At 38.4% G+C, this 23,412-nt stretch overlaps 1 protein-coding gene across 1 annotated transcript in view; it reads right to left on the reverse strand.

Moving 5' to 3' along the window:
• Positions 1-23,412, reverse strand: part of RYR2 (ryanodine receptor 2) — a 683,573-nt gene that overhangs the window by 206,267 nt on the left and 453,894 nt on the right. Inside the window, exons 29-35 of the mRNA XM_058542954.1 lie at positions 11,326-11,534; positions 10,499-10,851; positions 8,536-8,650; positions 7,406-7,566; positions 5,440-5,599; positions 4,975-5,061; positions 1,503-1,729 (exon numbers count right to left, since the gene is read on the reverse strand). Coding sequence (XP_058398937.1) covers positions 1,503-1,729; positions 4,975-5,061; positions 5,440-5,599; positions 7,406-7,566; positions 8,536-8,650; positions 10,499-10,851; positions 11,326-11,534 — 1,312 coding nt within the window. The remainder of the gene's footprint in view (positions 1-1,502; positions 1,730-4,974; positions 5,062-5,439; positions 5,600-7,405; positions 7,567-8,535; positions 8,651-10,498; positions 10,852-11,325; positions 11,535-23,412) is intronic.

A 23,412-nucleotide genomic window follows, 5' to 3' on the forward strand; every position in this document is an offset into this window, starting at 1 on the left:
CCCATTAGCAGTCACTCCTCTGGCCCATTGTCCCCCTCAACCCTAAGTAACCACTAATCTGCTTTTTCTCTTTAAAGATTTGCCTATTATGGACTTTTCATGTAAATGGAATCCTACAATATGTGTCCAATAACTACTTGAAAATTTAGTATAACGTTTTTAAGCTTCATCCATTTTGTAGCATGTATCAGAACTTCATTCCTTTTTATTGCCGAATAATATAGTATGGATATACCACTTTTTATTCATCCATGAATCAGTTGGTGGGCATCTGGATTATTCTCACTTTTTGGCTACTATGAATAATGCTGCTATGAACATTTGTGGACAAGTGCTTATGTGGTCATGTTTTCATTTCTCTTGGGTATATTCCTAGGAGTGGAACTGATGAGCTGTATGGTAACTCTGTATTTAACGTTTTGAGGAACTGATAAACTATTTCCCAAAGCACAGGGTAAATTATAAAGGTATTACAGTAAAAGAAAAATGCCAAGCATGTCTAAATACACAAAAATGAACATAGCTTCTACTACCCTTTTAAGATTAAAGACTTACGATATAAGAAGGACAACAAACACATTTATCTTTGTATTGTTTTCATGTAATGTCTTCACTTAGTTTGTGACTTGACTTCTTTTTTTTTGGTGAGGAAGATTGTCCCTGAGCTAACATCTGTGCCAATCTTCCTCTATTTTGCTTGTGGGATGACGCCACAGCATGGCTTGATAAGCAGTATGTAGGTCCACGCCTGGGATTTGAATCCGCAAATCCCAGGCTGCCAAAGCAGAGGATGCAAACTTAACCACTACACCACTGGGCCGACCCATGACTTAACTTTTAAATGATATTTTGGGAGGGAAATCTTGGTCCCAAATGTAGAAACTTAGCTTCTTATTGATAATGAGCCTGCTAAAATGAATTCTCTGCAATTTAATTGGCTACAACATGGAAAAAATGAAAATCACAAAGCTACCTTTGAGTATTTATTGTAATTTATATTATTAGTATTACTATCTAGAATGCATATAAACTTCTTTCCAAAGCCCTCAGCATATCTTCACTATAATTTTCTTTCATTAATGTCTCTTAGTCTTCAGTTTTTCACATCTGTCAAACGAAGGGTTGAACTAAGGGATTTCTATGATTCTGTCTCTAATACCTTACAATTTTATGCCACTGTATTACTCTAAGTTCTAAGTCAGAGTGCAGTTATACTTGTCTGAATTTTTAGTTGCTGTTGGCATCATAAGAAAAACAAGATTGAGAAAAGAAACAATACACTATCATACCGCCTCTTCAACTGTAGAATAATAATTTTGTTTCAGCAATGAAGTGGTTGAGAAATAGATTTACACTTGGAACATGCAAAATATCTCCATTGCCACAAGAAATTACATATTTTTTAAACCTCATTTTTTTCCCCCAGCAACCCCCCTGAACCCCTGGGCAGCGGTCTAACGTGAAGGGTTCCAATGTGACAGTAAGGGATATGCAGGGCTGACCTGTTCTCCTCTGGGATATGAAGAGACATGAACTGAAGAGGATCCAAACACTGCACCAGCCAGCCTTGGCGTTCACTTATTCGAGAGACATCTACCTTCAAGAACTGGTTGGGCATTCTGCTCCACAGGACATGTGATAGAAATTGCACGTGGAGACGTGGGGGGCACTGCGGCACTGGGTTTTTGTGCTCGCTCTTGAATAGTCCCGCGGAGAGAGGCATCACATTCTAGGGGATGGGAAAGCAGAAAACAAATTCATTCATACCCCACCTTGGGGTTAATAATGACTAGAATTCTGCACAGGAAAGAGACAATGGAAGTAAGACCCACTACAAGTCGAGCAAAGTCAATATGAGAAATAATAGAGATTGGGCTGAAGAGCTCCTAAAATGAAGAGCAGAGAAAATATTATGAGAGAAAATACCTAAAACTTCAGGGCAGGCAAACAGGTTTGGGGATGTTTCTTTCCCATATACTCTGTGGCACACTGAGAACGCAAGTGCAACCAAGTCTCACCCCAGAGACTTCATATTTCTTTACCAAGCTGGGCCCTCAGGGAAGTCCGAGGGCCCGGCACGTCTTTAGTCGCTTCCGGTGTCAAATGTCCTGAAGGAGAAGCCATATCCCCTTGTCTCTCTCTCTCTCATAGCCTGTCCTTTGTCACTCACCTCATCCCTCAACCACTCTCTCACTCATCGTCAGGTTTATCAGGTTTTAGTAACCAGAGTCTACTGGAGACAGCTCAACAGATACACCTGACTATCCCACACAAGAAAATAGAATTAATCAGGCATTAACTAACACACTTCATTTATCCTCCACCTTCTTCCACCTCCAATATGTATCTTCAGCCATCCTAATTCCTTTCTAATTGAATTCCAATAACAGGGAAAGAGAAGTCTCTACTTTGCCAAAGCTTATTCGTTCGTTTAAGATCATGATACCACCTCCGCCTGTCTCTTCTGGACCATATAAAAATGATTATCTCATCTTTCTCGTTATCTTCAGTCTCTCCCTCTCCACCAGCACCTTCTCAACTGCCTTCTTGAGACTGCCTCATCCTCAAGCTACTTTCCTATTTTCTTCTGCTAACGGGGGAAAAAAAAAAACCCAGGCACTGAGACCATATCAGTGAACAAAACAGACAAAATGCCTATCCTCATACAACTTCCATATGTTTTATTAGAGACATAAAATAAACAAAATCAGTAAGTAAATTACATGGTATATTAGAAAAGAGATCATGAGGAGAAGGAAAAAAACCAGGATGGGGGAACCAGAATGTAGGACAGCAATAACAAACAATAAATAGGATGGTCAGAACGGGTGTGGCTGAGAAGATGACAAGAAGAAGGACTACATGGATATGCAGGGGAAGAAATTTCCACGCAGAGGGGACAGTCAATGCAAAGAACCTGAGAAGGAAGTTTGCCTGGCAAGTTTGAAGAAGTGCTGGAGGCCAGTGTGGCTGGAGTGGGGCGAAGGAGGAGAGAGAAGTAGGAGATGAAGTCAGAGAGGTATGGGATGTCACATCATTTAGGAGTTGAGAACCATTATGAGACCTCTGATTTCTACTCTCAGGGAAACAGCGTTTTGAGCAGTGGAATGACATGACCTGATTTATATTTTAAAGTAACGACAGCCCCTCAGATTGTTGTACGATAAACAGATGGGCAAGGATGAACTCAAGAAACTGCATTAGGATCCTGATGAGCAATGACGGTGTGGTGATCAGCAGGAGTGAGGGTGAGAGAAGAGAGAAGGCGGAGGATTTGCTGGGGATGGAACTGGGATGCGGAGGGTAAGCAAGAGAAGACAAGGATGACTTCAAGGTTTTGAGCCTGAGCAACTAGATTTGTTATTAACTGACATGGGGAAGACTGTAGATGACGCAGGTTAGGAGGACGGGGTTGTGGTGGGCAGCAGTCCAGTTTTGGACATAGTCAATTTGAGACATTTATAAAACACCCAAATGGAAATGTCAAATAGGCCAATATACAAGTCAGGGTTCTGAGAAACTACCACTTTTTTGTCAAATTTTATTTTTTAAAAAAATCATCTAAACTTGCCGTCTCCTTTCTCTCACTTTCAATCTTGAATTCCCCGTAATATGGCTTTTTCCATCATTTTGCTGAAACTCGTTCTGGCAAGGTCACTAAAGCCCTCCTACTTAACAAAAGTCATGGATTCCTTCAGTCCATGTTATATTGGCCTTTTTGTGGCAGCTGAGAATCTCATTTTACAAAGGCAGAAACTGAGCTCACTTGGTTTAAGGAACATGTCTAAGGTCACTGAGCAAGCCTGGTAAAACTGTCTACTATATCCACCCAGACGGGTGCCTGGCAGCTCAATGTTTACAATTGCAAAATTCAACTCAATTCCTTTTCCTGAATTTCAACAAGTTCTTCTGTTTATTGTTGTATTAGAATTCCCCAGCTGTCCAAACTAAAAAATTTAAATTAATCCTTGATTCTTCATTCTCTTTGAGTACCTGAATCCAATTCATCAACAAATCCTATTAATTCAATTCACTGTCAAATTCTACTAGTTTCTCCTCTAAAAGATCTTATCATTTATCACTCTCCATTACAACTGTCATAACTCTCATCATCTTCTCCCATGTAGACAGTATAAAATTATTGATACCTAATTGTTACTGCCTGCTCTCATTCTTGTGAGAATAGATATTTTTCCACATTACTACCAACATATTTTTCCAAAAAAGGTTTGCTTATATTCGATACTCTGCTTCACATTTCCAATGGACTACCACTGTCTATGTAATAGGTGCCAACTTTTTAGCATGGCATTCAAGGCCTTTTCAACTTGGACTTGGCCTATCTTCTATCCATATTAATCTCCAGTCACATCCTGGAAGGCATCCTTTGTTACAGTCACACTGAATTCTTGAACCTTCAGCACTTTCCCTCTTACACATTTTTGCTTTCTCTCACCCTGTCTAGAATGCCCTTTCCTAGTAAGTGTACTCTGAGATCTTCTATTCAACAGTTAAGAAGCAACCTAAATGTCACCTCTTCTTTTAGATTTACCTGATCCACCCTATCCAACTTAGCCTTTCTTTCATTTATGTTTCCAGAATACTCTACACATGCCACTTTTCTAGCATTTACCATAATGTAGCATAATTTCAAGTCCTTAATCCCATTCACTAGCTCACCTGTGAGTTTAATGATTACTAAGCTGTATGTAATTTGGCATTTTTGTTCTGTATAAGCCTAATTTTATTGAATAATATATTTATGATAACCAAAGAGAAACCCTTTCTAATTAATCATCTTACCCTAGTGACCTGAGATTACAGAATTCTAAAACATAGCTACCTTTATTTTAAAGAATAAATATATGATTAACATCAGTACTAATAAAATATTGAATTCATTTAAGAAGAAGTAAATGTTATTCCCTAATAGAAAATAACCCAAATATAATATCAGGAATACGTCTTTCTTACCTTTATTCTTCCCAATTCAAACTGAAAAACATTGGGACTTGTAGCTTGTGCAAAAACTGCAGGAAATAATTTTGTACTTGGCTCCACCTTAAACAAACGAATGAATTTAATAATGTTAATAAAGGAAGGAACACAAAGAAAAATATTTTTTTCACAACAACTAAAGAACACTTTATGGAACGGAGACTTTTCCTTCCTGTCATATGGATATCCTCTTTCAATAATTATTTGGATTATTTCATTTCATTACTATGTGAACATTTTTGGAGGAATGTACTGTATACTCTGAGGAGCTATGGCACTGCTATTATTCAAACAGAAGTGACAATATATAATTAACTCATTTCTGTTTTCATTTTCTTCTAATTTCTAGTTTACTTTCTGATCTTACAAAATGTGTTTTTCTCTAAAAGAGAAAAAAAGGTTTTCCTCCCTAGAAGCACGATACCATCACTGACGCCGTACCTGGTAGTATGTGCTCAATTCTTTGCCATTGGCAGTGAATGTGAGCAGCCCGCTGGCGGCGTCCACCACGCAGCCGATCTCCAGTCCGTTATTATTGCGGCCTTGCCCGGGGCTCATGCTCTCGCCCGCACACACCATATAGCAGTTGCTGCGCTTGATGCTGAATTGCAAAAAAACATTTTTATCTTTGTACAACCACAGGTCTAATAGGAAGCACGTACGTCTTGCAAACTAAACCTAAATTATGCTGCGCAAGCAACAAGCTCATGCTGTAATGGGAGAGGTGCACAATGGGCCCGGTTCTGTGATTCTGAGCAAAAACTCCACTGACTTCGGTGGACATTCTGAATCAGGTCTTACACGTCTCTAAATTTCACACCTAATGAGACAGGTCAACAAGTTGGAACCCAGTAAGAACTGACCTGCACCTTCCCTCCAAAAACTCAAACCAAACTGGACCTTTTTCTGAGGTTCAAAAAAGTTTAACTATTTAATAATCATCCAAATTTGTCATTTTCATTCTCATAGGTTTTTCTTAACTACTTGTTCTGAGATAAGAAGTAATTGTTTCCAAACACTATCAAAGTCCTTGGGCAAATTCTACACGAGCCATCAGTGATTCAATGCACTTAAAATTTGGCTAAAATTATGCCCCTTTATGGACGGTGATCTGTTATGAGAGACAGACTTAGTAGAATGTGCACAAAATCAGTGATATTAACAACAAACCCCTGCCTGAGTTTCACTCTCACCAAAATCTTTTCCAGAGATGGTAATAAACTTAAGTGATTTGAGCTTTGCCTCCTTCCCCTTCTCTGCCACTATATAGCGAACATGTTAATCAGACCAGCAAAAAAGGCCAAAGGCAGGCAAGTAGAAAGAAAAGAACAAGACGGCGGAGATAAGTCAGTTTCTGAATAATCAAAAGTCGCTGTGTTTCTTTGCACTGCTTACATAAGATTCAACAATCTTTCCCTGGCTTCTATTTCCTACATCAAAATCATCTATCAGGTATCCCATCCTTATACTGAGTTATTTCCTTATATTGTTGCCATCTCTGAAAATCAAATATGTCCCCCAAGAACACTCCTGGAGACAGGCCGTTTTGGGCCCCCCTACTGATGTAAAGCACACTTCATTGGAGATTTTTGCTAGGCCCACCATCTCAAGTGCTAAGTTCACTGCGTTTCAAGTACTAAAATCTGAAAGCAGTAGACTGAGCTTCCGGTCACCAAAAATGATGCTGCAGGTATAAAAGAAAAGCAACGTATGGAGGACTCTCTCTATGAGACCTGTCACAGCAGATCAGAGAGGATGCATGGGCACAAAAGGTAGATGCAAATGGTCAGATCTTCTCTTGACTTACTCTGCAAGGAAGATAGCCTTCTTCACTTTTTTGAAGGTTTGGTTTGAGTTTGGTTTGTTTTACAAATGAAAAAGGATGGCACAGAAAGTGTAACTGACTTACCCAAAGTCACACAGCGAGTCAATGGCAAAGCTGAGGAAAGAACCCACTACTCCTCAGTCTGAGTTTAAATGTGTCCCCCTGGCCTAAACTACTAGCCCACATTGTCTTCACATTTTCTCCCCACCACATAACCAGTTCCCAAGAAAAACATCACACCATATGCTAAATGCCTCACATTCACCCAACTCTAAACCCTAAAACAAAGGTTAAATTTTGGTAACCCAAGCTGTTAGTCAGGTACAGTGTCAACTGAAGGAATATCTGATTATTATCCCAAAAGGATGCTACTCTTACTCTATAATGTTTTTCACTTTTAATATATTCATATTCTTTACTGGACTGTGTATGAGTAACAAAAGGACACCGACATTAATGATTTGATGATATTGTTCCTACAAATAGAATATTATCCTGGGCATGAAATCCAAGAAAAAAATTCCCATGTTTATCAACATTTTTATCAGATGTCATTAATGTAAAAAATTGAGGAAAACCAACCTTTCATGCACTTTTCCTTTTTCATCTCCTAGAGTAACGGTTACTGTACGAACTCTGTCCAAGTCAAAGCCTGTATCATACTGATGGAAATCGGAGGTAATCCAGCCCACCCAGACGTTAGCAGGTTCTTGTCCAGGAAAGATTCTCACTGAGTAATAGTACTGTCAAGATAGCAACACCAAGTATTGGCAAAGAAGAAACAAAACTTTGATTTGCAATGTCTTCGAATTGACTAATATATGTCCTTGTTTAAAATCATTTGGCTTAAATAAAATGTTGTAGGCTCAAAGGACTGACCCTGCAAAATAAGAAAAGTCTTAAAACACAGAGCCTGAGTTAAATCAGAGATAATGGGAAAAAGAGAAAAGACTCTGAGAAAACATGCTAAATGATTTGAGGCTTTTTATACTCCCAAGTATGTAAGTATCTTTGTTGTATGTACACATATAACATACATACCATATGTATGGGTACACATACAGTATATTTATGTAATAAAATCATCATTCTACTAGGCAGGTAAGCTTCATATTCTTTAAGCTTACACAAGTACACTAATCCATGCTAGAGTTTTTTACCTGTCACCCACCTCTTTGAATATGCTTTGTCTTTCCTATCGATAACATGTCATATTTTGACACCTTAAAATCACTTTGAAATAGTTCAGATCTCATATGTGAAAATCAAGTTTAAACATGGGGGCACTCTACAAGGAACACAACTATATATTTTTTTCCATTTGGCGTTTTAGGAGAAATTGTTTTGAAAATTTTGAATGGTAGACAGCAAAACTTGACCTCTACCAAAGTATGATAAATGATCTTTTAGACATTTCACTAAGACGAAGGAAATGATATGTACTTGGAAAAACCAAGTGGAAAATTAAAATTTTGCCAAGAAACAGGATAATAAAGGTACTGTTAAGGACATTTTCCCTAAAATAGCTCTCTTATTGCATAATATACATCAGAATATACATATATTTTTCAATTTTTCTGTCCCCAAAATATAAGCAAGTAATTATTTAAAAAATAAGCCTGCTAAATATGATGAATCAAAGTGAACTACTTGAAATGTAAAGCATAATAATTGACCAATAGAGATAAATGACAAAAGCTGTAACGTCATACCGTGGACGTTTGCATCAAGTACTCATAGTCATCTCGATCATCCGCAAGGACATCTTCAGTGAGTCTTGCAGAATGGCTTGTGCTATAATCTGGCTTTGTTCTTCTAAGCAAAAATCTGAAATAGAAGACTAGGAATAAGCCACATTAAAATGTTCTGCCTACCTCAAACATGAACATATAATCAATTTAGTAGAGTGGTTCTCAACTAGGGTGATTTTGCTCCCCAAGGGACATCTGGCAATATCTGCAGATATTTTTGGTTGCCACGATTGAGGGCTGGGGATGTGCACTGGCATCTAATGCGTGGAGGCCAGGGATACTGCTAAACATCCTTCAATGCACAAGGCAGACTCTTACAACAAATAATTATCCAACCCACAGTGTCAATAGTGCTAAGGCTGAGAAATTCAGATTTAGTGCAAGAAAGGATGCTAAAATAATTTGCCTTCTTGTCCATAAAAAGATACTATTTAGAGAGAATACTCTAAGTTTCAACTACGAAAGTAAATATAGACATCTAAAAAACTAAATCTTGGGAGAAAATACTTATAAATCATATATTTAATAAGGGGTTGATATCCAGAACATATAAAGAACTCCTACAACTCAGCAACAAAAAAGGAAAGAACTTGACTAGACATTTATTTCTCCAAAGATGATACACAAATGACCAATGAGCATATGAAAACATGCTCAAGGGCTGGCCCCATGGCTTAGCGGCTGCGTGCGTGCGCTCCGCTACTGGCGGCCCTGGTTCGGATCCCGGGCACGCACCGATGCACCGCTTCTCTGGCCATACTAGAAGGATGTGCAACTATGACATACAACTATCTATTGGGGCTTCCGGGGGGAAAAAAAAAGGAGGAGGATTGGCAATAGATGTTAGCTCAGAGCCGGTCTTCCTCAGCAAAAAGAGGAGGATTAGCACGGATGTTAGCTCAGGGCTGATCTTCCTCACAAAAACAAAAACAAAAACAAAACAAAACATGCTCAACATCACTAATCATCAGGGAAATGCAAATCAAAATAATGAGATGTCATTTCATACCCATTAGGATAACTACTATCAAAAAACCAGAAAGTAACAAGAGTTGACAAGCATGTGGAGAAATTGGAACCCTTGTGCAGTGTTGGTAGGACTGTAAAATGGTGCAACTGCTATACAAAACAACATGAAGTTTCCTCAAAAATTTAAATAGAGAACTACCAGTGATCCCACTTCTGGGTATATGTCCAAAAGAACTGAAAGTAGGGTCTTGAAAAGATATTTGCACACCCATGTTCATAACAGCACTATTCACAATAGCCAAGAGGTGAAATCAACCTAAATGTCCATCAGCGGATAAATGGGTAAATAAAATGTAGAGTATATACACAAAATAGAATATTATTCAGCCTTGAAAAGGAAGGGAATTCTGACACATGCTACAACATGTATGAACTTGGAGAACATTATGCTAAGTGAGATAAGTCAGTCACAAAAAGACAAATAACGTATGATTCCACTTATGTGAGGTATCTAAAGTAGTCAAATTTATAGAAACAAAAAGTAGAATGGTGATTACCAGGGGCTCAGAGAGGTAGAAAAGGAGAGTTGTTTAATGGGTATAGAGTTTCAGTTTTGCAGGATGAAAAAGTTCGAGAAATCTGTTTCAAAACAACGTAAATATACTTAGCACTACTGAACTGTACACCTAAAAATGGCTAAGATGGTAAATTTTATGTGTTTTTTACCACAAGTAAAAAAATGCATAAATAAAAGTAACTCTTGGGATAGATTATGTCAGTAGTAACAAACTAGATGACAAATAGGTTGCTTTATTGCCCCTCGTAGAATCCTTTGTATATAGAAGGAGAAAGAACAAATTGACATTGGGAAATCGTTTACCCTCTATTACCCTCTACTGAAACCCCCCCCACATAATAATTACATAGTTAAAATCATTTTGCATACGTCAGTGACCTTTGTTTCAGACGAGAGGGCTTTTCCTGAGCATAATCTTTGTGGTTATTAAACTCTGGTTTTGTAGCCTCTTTGTCTTTGTCAACACGATCGGGCACCAGATGGCCATGAGCTGTCTTCATTAGAACCTCAAAGTCAGAATCTGCATCATAATCCTCCAAATCATTCTTGGGACCGAAGAGGCCGGCACCGGGGATCCCTCCCGCCGGAGTCTTGGAGAAGACCTCTGCACACTCGATTGGCATGCTCAGGCGATAAAACATGATATCAGTGCTGCTGTTCTGAGAACCAAAGGATTTCTGGGTGACCTTCAAACATGGGGAGCTGTCTATGGTGCCATCTATCCTGGTCACCTAGCAAATGAAGAAACAATAGTTCAAATTCTAATCATCATTGTTGATTTCCCAGTTACAAAGATCACTAACGCACATCACATCTCTAAAACCCCAAACACAGCCCACACTTGGCATAATTTTGTAAATGACACGACTAAACATAGGGAGGACTGTGTTATAGATATACTCATAGTTCTGCTTCTAACTCAGAAGATGATTTGGGAAATTCATGTTATAATTGTAAATATTCAGATTGAGCCTGACATTGCCTATATAAAAAGAGAATTAATTATTGTGGATCAGTCTAAGCAGCTATTCATTAAGCACATAAAGCCAGAGGGTAATCCTATGCTTAGATTCCACTATTATGTAACACACCAGGGCCACCATTTTCAGTAAGTGACAATAATTGTCCAAGTAGGAGCTCCCACATGTAAAAATATTCCACTCCTGGGTTTCGGCAATGGTCTGATTTTTAAAGAAAAAGCAAACCTCAATGTGCTCATGGTTTGATGGAACTTGGAGAAATTGAGGCAGCCTCTTGCTTAGCCACATGGTAATATCCCTGTTTGTATTAACAGCAAATGGTTCATAGCCCTCTTGTAAGCCACAGATGGTGAAATATTTCAAGGTGCTGACATCCTTTCCAAAGTTCATCCTGCCTACTTGAGCCACACCAAGGCTACATACAGGTATGAATCCTGTGAAGAAAAAGAAAAACGAAATCTTCAGTATCATTAGTATAAAACCTCGTTAGCATGGAACTACCCAAGTATTGCTCCAGAACTCTTACCTTGTGAGAGACTCCACCTTAAGGTGAACACAGTAGCACAATAAAGAGACCACTGACACGAAGCGCTAAAAGTTAAGGGTCAGAAGACCGGGATTTGATCTTAGCAACGTAATATAGTAAAAGTGGCCCCTTCTTTCACCCTGGACTTCTTCTGTAAAATGAGATAACTGCTAAGTAGCCAGTAGTCCTCTAGAGATCTTCAGATGTCCAACCATAGAAGGTGATCCCCGTCCCACAGCCTCCTAGCTCAGGACGGCATGGGACTCTCTTCTAGAGAAAAAGTGAGAAAGCAGCAGGTGCCAAGTGCATTGCCATTCCATCCAGCTAAAGAGCTTGAAATGTACAAACACCAAACACAATCTGAGCTATAGATGTCTTCACATATAACTCAGAGAAAAAAGGATCAGAGGGCACATTTTTAAAAGTTTTCACTCACTGATAGCTGCCTTTTTTGTGTGTGTGTGAGGAAGATCCGCCCTAAGCTAACATCTGCCAATCCTCCTCTTTTTGCTGAGGAAGACTGGCCCTGGGCTAACATCCGTTCCCATCTTCCTCTACTGATAGCTGCTTTTGATCTTTGAAGAGAATGTTGCCTCTTTTTTCTGGGGTACACTAGATCTAAGCAGGAAAAAAATACATAAATAAATAAATATTTGGAAGAAGTTACTGAAATCCTACTGAAATTCCTCTATCTGTCCCTTTTCCTTTCAGGTCACTACTATTGTAGATTAAGCAGGGTAATGCACATCTAACCTAAATATTAAGATTTGAAATCAAAGAATAAGTTAAAGTCAACAAGAATCTATATCAAAAGCAATAGCAATGAACAACAGATGAAAAAGACAAAATACTTCATAAGCTAGTCTTATGTGTGGCAAGATTAGCAAATCTTTCTACTATTGAATAAAAAGAGGAAACTATATCAATTCTGTCATTTTTTTTAGTTCTTTGGAATCAACTGTCTTTGGCAAAGGGATGAGATAACATTTTTTGGTGGGAGAAGGGAATGTTTATATACTCTTCATTTCTTTCCATAATGTTTTAAACAAAAGTTCAAGCAGTCAGCACAATAAACAAGGTCAGTATTGGAATGCAGACTACAAATTAGAGGATCTAACTTACAGTTCAAAAAAGCAATGGATCCTAAGAATAAGCTAACAATTTTCTACCATTATGACTCATACTTTTTCCGTTGTTGAAATTAGTGGCAGTAAAAGCAATATATAACCCTCAACATAGCACAAGACGATAAAAATTACATCCAATAATTCACAATGATTTTACCCAGTTTGTATTCATCAATATATATTCAAATAAATGGTTGCATAACAGTGTTACCAACCAGGAAGCAAGAACACATCCAGCTGTGTTCAAGGAAGTGTGAATGATGAGTTTCTAGTTAAAACTAAAAACCACAGCTGTGCCTGCAGCTGTCACAGCTCTTGAAGCAGCAGTCAAGGAAAGTTGTTTTAAATAACTGTTTCCAAAGGAATCAAAGAAAATAACTGGATAAATACAAAAGACTCAAGACAGCTTGAACTACATTTGCACAAATTGGCAAATCTAAGGGATTTGGATATAAACTAGAGGATACCAAGATAGAAATATCTTCTTAGATGGTAAACATTTCTTTCTTTCTAACCTCTTTATATGTAGAAAGAGTTTCTACCCTATAAATGAAGTTATTGGATACCTATAAATACCTGCATAGTAGATCTTTGGGTGTTTGTTATATTCATATCTGAACTTTTCTGTATGTTTGAAATACTTTCATTTAAAAAATCAAGTAACTGGTGTTATGCACAAAGATTAATGTCCTAAATTGTTCACTATGGCTGTGTTTACAATGACAGAATATTGTTTTGACAATAAATACGTGTTTTTTTTCATGAGATGGAATACTATTTAGCCTTTGAAAATCTGGTTTTCAAAGGTTCATTAATATATAGAAAAATATTCACAGTAACTAGTATTTCAAGAAAGAAAGATATAACACACTATTTATTTTTAAAGATAGGAAAACACCAGAAGGTTCTTTATCAAAAAAATTTCAAAGTGGTGGGACTTTTAACTCTTTTAGTTCTCTCTTTTTATATCTCTCAATTTAACAAATTTTCTCCAATGAATATGTATTTTATTATGAAAACAAGTGACAACCTTTGTAACAATAAAATATTCATTTAATAAAATGGGATATACCTACGTGATTCTCATATAGAAATGTATAAGAGTGATCTGGTTTATATAAAATGGTTCAAACAACACATTCTTCAAGTTGTTAAAGTTCAAGTTTTCAATGCTAGGGAATGTTTGGTGAGTTCAATACCAGAAATCTTGCTAATTTGATCTTTGGAAAGTTATTTAAATTCTCTAAGCTTTAATCCTTTCTTCTGTAACCTCTACCCCAAAGGGTATGGTTTTAAAGATGAGCCACTGTATTGTGCCTAACATGGATGCTCACTCAACTAAATTTAAAATGGAAAAAACAAGGTAAAATAAACTAAATATCCACAATAAGAGAATGATTAATCATGATACTACACAAAATTAAATATGTGCAGTCATTAAAAATCATGTTTAGGGCTCACCAAAATAAAACCATAGAGAGAGATGAAACTCATACGGAAAAATACAAACAATTGGTGATTCCAGGTGAAGGGTATACAGGTGTTCACTGTACTATTCTTGCACTTTTCTGAAGAGCTGACATTTCTCAAAATATAAAGTTAGTAAAAAATAAAACTCAAAAGTTATGTTTAAAATGTTTTTATGCCTTGGCACATTTTTAATATTGACTCAAAAAGGTGGCAACAGAAAATTATTTTTACATCTTAATTCTTTAAATGGGAAAAAATACATTAGAAGTCCAATTTCTCTCTGGGTAGTGGGAATATATATAATTTTCAACCATTTTCAATATACTCCTTTGTATTTTCCAAATGTTCGATAAGAATTTATTACTTTTATGATAAATAAATAAATAGATATAATTTTTCATTAGTTTATAGCAGTTATACATTTATAGATGGTATTCTTATTGCTTTACTGTTTTCATCCCATTTAAAGGCTGGTCTAGTGGTTAAGATTCCATGCTCTCACTTGCCTCCACCAGGGCTCATTTCCCTGTCAGGGAACCACACCACCCATCTGTCGGTTGTCACACTGTGGCAGCTGTGTGTAGCTGTGATGCTGAAAGCTATGCCACTGGTATTTTAGATACCAGCAGGGTCACCCACGGTGGAGAGGTTTGAGTGGAGCTTCTAGACTAAGGCAGACTAGGAAAAAGGACCCGGCCACCCACTTCTGAAAAATTGGCCATGAAAAACCCGTGAATAGCAGTGGAGCACTGTCTGATACAACACCAGAAGGTGAGAGGATGGCACAAAAAGACCCGGAAGGGTTCCACTCTGCTGTCCACAGCGTCACTAGGAGTGGGAATGACTGGACAGCACGAACAATAACAAAGCAGTTATTTATGAAAGTATATTCATAAGTAGAAATTAGTATACTTTTTCTCTTCCTAATTTAAATGAAGTAGAACTTAACAAAAATTCAATCATATTCTGACTTCTAAGATGCAGTTTTAATAACTGCTATGATAATAAAACAACCAATATTTCTAAAAACTATACTTCTTAAATTAGCATATCCACAGCAAAAACGACTAGATGGCAATGCTGTCAGAGAAGACAGAGTGGAGAAAAACTGCAGGTACTATTCAGTCACCACACGGCAAAAGGGCCAGGCCTCAATCACTTCCATTTTGCCAGTACTTCGCAAAGTGCCCTGCAAATAAAGGCACTGATGACAGATGACACACCCACCACACAGGGCTCCCTTACAGTATGTTCCCTGAGTGTTTACCCAATGCTGCATCTCAGTGAACATTAACCATCACCCAGTGAGACAGGAATCATCATTATCATTTTCCAGACAAGGCAACCAAAGGCTTAGCTTAAATCACTTGCTATCACAGATAAGTGGCCAGAAAAGAAACCCAGTCTGCCAGATCCCAAGGTCCACACTTTAAATCAGGGCTGTAAATGACCAGATAGCAGAGATCTGGCAAAAGAGGCCACAGACAGTATGTAAATGAATGAACGTGGCTGCGTTCCAATAAAACTTTGTTTACAAAAACAGGTGGCAGGCTGGATTTGGCCCTCAGGCCTCAGTTTGCCAACTCCTGCTCTAAGTTACTACAATATCGTCTCCACACAGTATCAAGTCCCTCCATTCAGCACATTTTAATGAACACCTACCATGTGCCAAGCACTGTTCTAGGCACTGAGGATACAGCTGTGAACAGAATGAAAAACAGTCCCTGACTTTCTCGCAGTTACCGTTGTATAGGGAAGACAGATAATAAGTAAATAAATGAACAGTTACCATATGCAAAATATAATGCCAGGAAATGATAAATGTTATCAAGACTGCCTGAATGTGTGCCATAAATTAAACAAAATGGGTTGATAAATGATATCACTCTTAATAACTGTTCCACAGCAAAACATGATCATCGAGGTTCAATGCTCTATTAGTATGAGATAGGATGAACACACAAATACTCCAACACAATAAAACAGATTCCCATGAATTCATGCATACACCCCGGCATACATAAAACTTCTGTCCTACCTTCCCGTCCTTTGTGCTCTTGATCTTCTATTCCAGTTACCTTAACTGACACCCTGCAAACAACAAAGCCCGATGATATCAGACCCTCCCTAACTCTTTACAAATCTGTTAAAACAGTAGCTACAACTTATGGCTCAACTGCTTCCTCCAACAAAAGACAGATGGCTTTAGCAAATTTTAACTTTCTCCGTTGATGAGCCTCCCTGCTCCAGAGCGAGGGGTGTGTGATGAGCATGCGAGTCCAGCAAAGGAACTGGCAGTCACAGGGATGCGGGGGCGTGACGCAGGTGTGAAATCTGTGGTGAGGGCTAAAATGAAAAGAAGATAAAGCAGATCACAAGCCTACCAGCTTTTCCTAAGAACATATGGTTTCAGACTTTGAAATTTCTGAAATACAGATAGGAATCTACATTTATGACCCAAACCGATTGGCCAAAGGTAGATAAAAATGGCCAGTATTATACTAAAATGTATATTGGAATTATTTGATCAGAAGAAAAGGAAAGGTAACACTTATTAGTGACCTACGATGTGCCAGGTAATATATAAGCACTTTCCCACTTATTATTATATATGAACCCCATTTTTCCAGATGAGGAAATAACTAAGATGTTAAATCATTTGTGTGAGGTCCTATAGAGCTAGTTACATGGGATGTGAGAATTTGAATCAAAAATGCAGAGAGGGAGGGAAAAACAGAAACAAAGACACTTGCCTTAGGTTTCTGGGATCTTTGGAACTAGAAGAGGCATGAAGAGATCATCACCAATTAGCACTTTTATTTTAAGGAAATGAAAACAGAGAGGCTATTTGCCCAAGGTCATACAAGAAGAATTATTTTCAAAATTGGGTCTAGAACCCAGGCTTTCAGACATGAAATTTCTTGCTTCCATTCCATTTAGCTTAGCAAATCAGTTAACAAATATGCTAAGGGAGGTCTTAGGGCATTTTCTATGATGCGAGTGCATCTTTAGTGCATGGACTTTGTAATACTAACTTCGGCACAATGGGGACATTCCCATACTTTCTTCCTGGCTCTTGGTTCATCTCAGATAATCAATATCAACAGGACTTTTATTTTTGACCCTGAATACTGTTTTAAAGCCATCACATTTTCTCCATCAATTCAAATCCCAAAAAAAGAAAGTTTAATATACACAAAGTTCTTATATCCTTTATTCTAACTGATTCCTTGATCTTTTCAGTGTAATTTAAACCACCCCACGTTAAATCCTCCAGGCAGTAATTTGCTGTTTGGCTCTACAGTATTCATAGACAACGAGCTGGTGGTGTTATATGCTCATATCGTTCCTTTAGTACCCCAAACATACATTCACGATATGCAAAAGTGCCAACTTGCAGATAAGCTAGTATATATACAAATTATCTCATTAATCACCTACCAGCTTTATTCATTCTTAAAATGGTCTCTAAAATAGTAATTTCCTTTGCTCATCAACATATAAAATTTAACTGTCAATTAACTAGTCAGTTTAAGCTAAGCAGAGTTTGATTTTCAATGAATCCACCAATCATTTCGAAGAGAATTTCCCCAACTAACATGTTGTTTAGATAACATACATGTAAGCTCAAAAGATATAAATTAGATAATAATCTGAAGTTTAACTCTAAATAAAAATTCTCCTCATTTGTTACAATGTTCCATGAATGTAGTGCATATTTAAGAGTTTTATTCCTGGAAAAGTCCAAAGAATTTGTAGGAAAGCTCTCTCTTCTCTCATTCTAAACAAAACTATGAAAGTGATTATGCTGATTTCCAATATCTTCATCCTCTTTAGAATTTGTCTATCACATTATAACTACCTTTATCTTCACTCAAAATATCTAGTGTCCAACCCAATTCCTTGGTTGTTTGGATTACACTACTGAAGTGATTCATGGTCCTGACGTCTTCCTTTCTCTGACAAGTGCTACTTTTTAATTAGGGAGATTCCCAATAATAAGTTACTTTCCCAGGTCTGTACCAATAGCAGGTTGTACAGAGTGACATGAGTGACAGGAAGAACAGACGTTATGGTGGATCCAGAAAGGTGGGTATTTGGGTTGGTGTAGACTTTCTAACCTTAATTCACACCATGTTGAAAACCACTCTTCTGGATGAGCCATAAACATACTTCTAATAGTTTGTGCAATATTTCAACTTAGGGTAAAAAGAATATTATAAGTATACACTGATAGTTCTATATTCTGGTTTCTTACTTTTTTTTCAAAAAGGCATCATGATAAAATCAATAATAGAAACTTATCCCTCTCTCTCTTTTTCCTTAGAGGTCTTTTCTCCCTAAAGCTATGTAGTTATTTTAATTACAAAAATATTCCTCTGTTTTTCTCCCATGGAAAGGAATTCCATGTGGTCTCCGCACCAGGAATTCAGTTTTGCTCACTGTCCTTTCAGGTGGCAGACAGAGAATCCAAAGCATCATTTCTGGATTTGATTATAAGTTATTGTTACAGGCATAGAACCTGAGGGCCCCGAGGTGATCTTTACTTACAGAGGAGCCAGCAAGCTTGAAAAAGCTCCAGTGTAATGAGGCATTTACATAACACAAGATATGTATCCACAGCCTACTTTGTAAAACGCAGGTAATCTCCAGACAAAATGACTATTCTTTCACCATATGGCAAGATTTTAAATGACTCTTTTACTTGCTTTAAATTAAGGATATGATTAGCTCTTCAAACTATTGGTAACATGACGCTCTGCCCATAAGAGTAAATCGGGAGTGGCATTAGATTGGTAGGCGATATAAATTCAGAGCTGGTAGTGTATTAGTCTGCTTGGGTTGTCATAACAAAATACCACAGATTAGGTGGCTTGAACAATAAAGATTTATTGTCACAGTTTTGGAGACTGGTGGTCCAAGATCAAGGTGTCAGCAGGATTGGTTTTTCCTGAGGCCTCCCTCCTTGCCTTGCAGACGGTTGCCTTTGAAACCGGCAAACAGCCATTGATGATTAAGCAGCTAGTAACTATGGGGGATTGGAATTTGCAAACTCAAAATACGTCTCTGCCTGAATGACATTTTGACCCCCACCCCCACTAACTGACCAGAGGAGTTTGGGAGGTCTGCCCCCGGAAAAGGCCATTACCGTAGACATCTCCAGGTACCTGGGTGGGTCATGCTAAGCTCATTCTTAGTTCTGGCTACCCTTTATAGGATACGTTTACATTTGTAAAGAAAATCTCCATTTGTAAAGGTATCTTCTTCCCTGTTATCAGGAAGAAGGGGGAGATGGCCTTACCTAGAAACTTATCAGAATGGAAAGCCAGGACTTAAATCTGCATGATAAACTTACTCATTGTTAACTGTGCTGTTTGGGCAACATGCTCTCTGACTCCCATTAGGTTCCTACAGATGACATCTCCCTGCAGCCTGGGTTACCATGGTAACGGGTGTTTGAGCTATTTTTTTCAGGAACTGAACCCCTTGTCCACTTCAGGCTGGATTGAGACCACCAACCCACCAACTGGGCCCTTTTGACGGCAAGAGGTTGGAACCCCACTCTCAGGGCATGCTAATGCCGCCATTCTGTGAACATGTGTCCTATGAAGAGACATGAAGCCTAACTACACTTGAGCAGATCATCAATTACCTCATCTCCCTTCAGCTCCAATCATTTCAGACCACCTTGCCCCCTTCTCCATAAATACCCCTGAGTCCCTATTTTCGGGGAGGCAGATTTGAGACTTGTTCTCCCATTTTCCTCACTTGGCTGCCTTGTGATTAAACCCTCTCTCTCTGCAATCTCGTCGTCTCAGTGATTGGCTTTCCGGGCAGTGGGCAAAAACAGACCTGGTGCAGTAACACTTCTCACTGTGTCCTCAAGGGGCCTTTCCTCTGTGCATGGGCATCCCTGGAGTCTCCTCCTCTTCTTATGATGACATGAGTCATATTGGATTAGGGGCCCGCCCTTATGACCTCATTTAACCTTAATTACCTCTTTAAAGCCTCAAATATAGTCACACTAGGGGGTTTGGGCCTCAACACATAAATTTAGGGGGAACACACTTCAGTTCATAACAAGTGGGATCAAGACATGGTTCATATTCAGAATGCTGTATTCACCAGCAGATACATCTCCTCTGAAGCCATACCTGCTGAGCCCCAATGAACCCGAAAGGAACCTCTGGATTAGAAGAATCTGAACTCCACCTTATAAGGAACTTCATCTAATACTCCCACAAGGAATTTCTTCTTCTTTTTTTTAAGTAAGAATAGTTGAGATTCTACACACTTCAGGAGGTGCCAAGCCCCAGCAGAAGTAAGACATGCAGTCATCTCACAGTAGTAAGAATTGGCTCATATTGGATAGGTTCTTTTTTCAGAGTAAGTGTGGAGTACAAGTGATGTATCAGAGAAAATTCTGGGCATCGTTTTCCCTGTGACATCACCATGTCAGGTAAATGTCATATCATCTGCATGTTTTCACCAATGTTCCCTTGTCTTCACTGTTTTCTTTTTAGCTTTATTGTCGCTGTTTTGATTTGCTTTTCTCACATTGAAGATTGAGTTACATAAATATTGGGTATAATATTTATATTTTGTGAGAGAATCTGAAGGTTATACTATATGACAGTTAAGAAAGAGACTGAGTAGAGCAGGCAAACAACCAAATTAAAGAACAAATACAGAAGGGGATGCCTTAAGTTAGGGTCTACCTATGTTAACCATTGACATAATTTTAGGGAATTTGGTATTGTTTTAGTATAAATGAGGTTTATTTTGGGTGCTCAGGAATGCATACATATTTTCCTACTGAAATTAGTGATAATTAGTTTTTGAACCATGGAAATTTGCCCTATGAGTGTGCTTTAATGAATAAATTATCTTCATAAGGCAGGGAAGAGGGCACAGGGCAAATAAAAATTATAATTTGTCGGACTCAACTTCTGATTTTTTTTTTAAGTGGTGAGCTGAGCTACAACAGGTGTGAACCACAAGATTTCCTTCTGTTTTTCCAGAGACCTAGAGAAAAATCTGGGGCTTGTTGGGCTTGTTGGGCTTCCTGGCTTCTCTTCTCTAGTCTGATATTCCAGTTTTAGCTCTTAATATTTTACCATTCTGATGATACAAAAGAGAAAGGAGAGATAAACCCAAGAAAGCTCACCAAGGAAAAGGTCATTTCTCACTGAGGCCAGGAGCAGCTTAAGGTATTTCATGAAGGACTTTTCCCTTCCCTGAGGTGGTCTCAGACTGACCCTAAGGATGGAAGGCAGGGGGAGACACTGAGGGAGAGAACATACCCCCACCCCCACGCCCTTATCAAAACTACAAAAGGGGAGAAGAGATGTCAGTGAGACAAATCCCCCCTAAAAGAGGTGTTGCATCAATAAGAATTCCTGTTCAGAAATCTTTTGAGACGAATTCTCTGGTGCAGGCATATGTTGGAACATAGAGGGTAGACCTTCCCTCAGAGACAGGATTCCAGAGAAAGAGGCAGTGGGAGGCACCAAGGTAACATGTAGGATGTAACGCAACCAAACATTAGGAAGTTGATGAAGATGGAGAGATACAAAGAAAAGAAATTTGGGACTGTGGGAAATACAAAGCCATTCGTTTTGCTCGGAGGGCTGCCCCATAAGCACAAGGCACCCTGCTCATAAGACAGAGGTCATTACTATTACTCGTATCCATGCCCATTTTTCCTCCCCTGTAAAATGAAAAATTCTTCTGATTTCATCTACTTGTGCTCGATACCACACCCCTCTTCACCTTATCAGGAACTTCACCCTAGTAATTATGGTCTCTCAGACCTTTATCACCAATTTCTCCCTCTCTACTAGATAATTCCTAAAAGCTCTACTGACATGCTCATGAACCTTTTACTTCCTTTTTAAGAATCTAAAGCACACAGAAGTGGATGGTGGATTCATTATAACCTTTTGTTCATGACACACTCTCATCATGACCTGATTTTACTTATTTAGTTGGTCCTCTTTTTGATACTGTAATAAGCATCTGTTAACCCATCACCCAAAGGAAAAACTAGAACCTTAACAACAGCCTACATCTAACCATATTATGCTGATCTTCCCATCTCTCTGTCTCCCTCCACCTGAGGAAATCATCACCCTAAATCCTAAAATCAGCATTCTCTTACTTTCCTTTTTTTTTTTTTTTTTTTGGTGAGGAAGACTGGCTCTGAGCTAACATCTGTGCTCATCTTCCTCTAGTTTGTATGTGGGATGCCGCCACAGGATGGCTTGATGAGCAGCGCATCGGTGTGCACCCAGGATTCGAACCTGTAAACCCCAGGCTGCCAAAGCAGAACACACAAACTTAACTGCTAACACCACTGGCCCGGCCCCCTCTTGCTTTTCTTTATAAGTATTTTTTAAATATATTTTTAAATTTTTGGTTGTTTATAACTTTTATAAAAATGGTAAAATGCTAAAATGCTATAGTATTCTTATATTCATTTCCTGTTGCTGTTGTAACAAATCACCACAAATTTGGTGGCTTAAAACAAAACCAATTTATTATCTTACACTTCTGAAGGCCAGAAGTCCAAAATGGATTTTACTGAGCTACAATCAAAATGTTTCTGCGGCCTGTGTTTCTTCTGGAGGCTCTAGACTCTGGGGAGAATCTGTTTCCTGTCTTTTCTAGCTTCTAGAGGTTTCCTGCCTTCCTTGACTCCTGGCCCTTTATTCCATCTTCAAATCTCTCTCTCAATCTCTCTCTCCCTGCTCCCCCACCCAACTCTTGCCTCCCTCTTGAAAGGATCCTTGTGATTACATTGGGCCCACCCAGATAATCAAGGATAATCTTCCCATCTCAAGATCTTTATCTTAATCACACCTGCATAAACCCTTTTGCCACATAAGGTAATCTATTCACAGGTTTTGGAGAGGAGGACATGCACATCTTTTCGGGGCATTATTTTTGCCTACCACAGTTATCTTTTGAGACTTACTTCTTTCTTTTAAATATTCTTGTCGTCATCTACCACTGCAGTTCCTAGTTTATTCATCCACTCTCCTGGGGGTGTGCATTTGGTGGTTGCCTGGCTTTGGCTACTGTGAGCAGTACTCTTATGAACATTCTCGAACATGTCTCCTACTGCAGAGGTACTTAAATGTCATTGAGAAATTGGAATCGAATTTTTGGGTCATGGGTATGTGAGTA

The sequence above is a fragment of the Diceros bicornis genome, chromosome 6, assembly GCF_020826845.1.
Source record: "Diceros bicornis minor isolate mBicDic1 chromosome 6, mDicBic1.mat.cur, whole genome shotgun sequence".
NCBI lineage: Eukaryota > Metazoa > Chordata > Mammalia > Perissodactyla > Rhinocerotidae > Diceros > Diceros bicornis.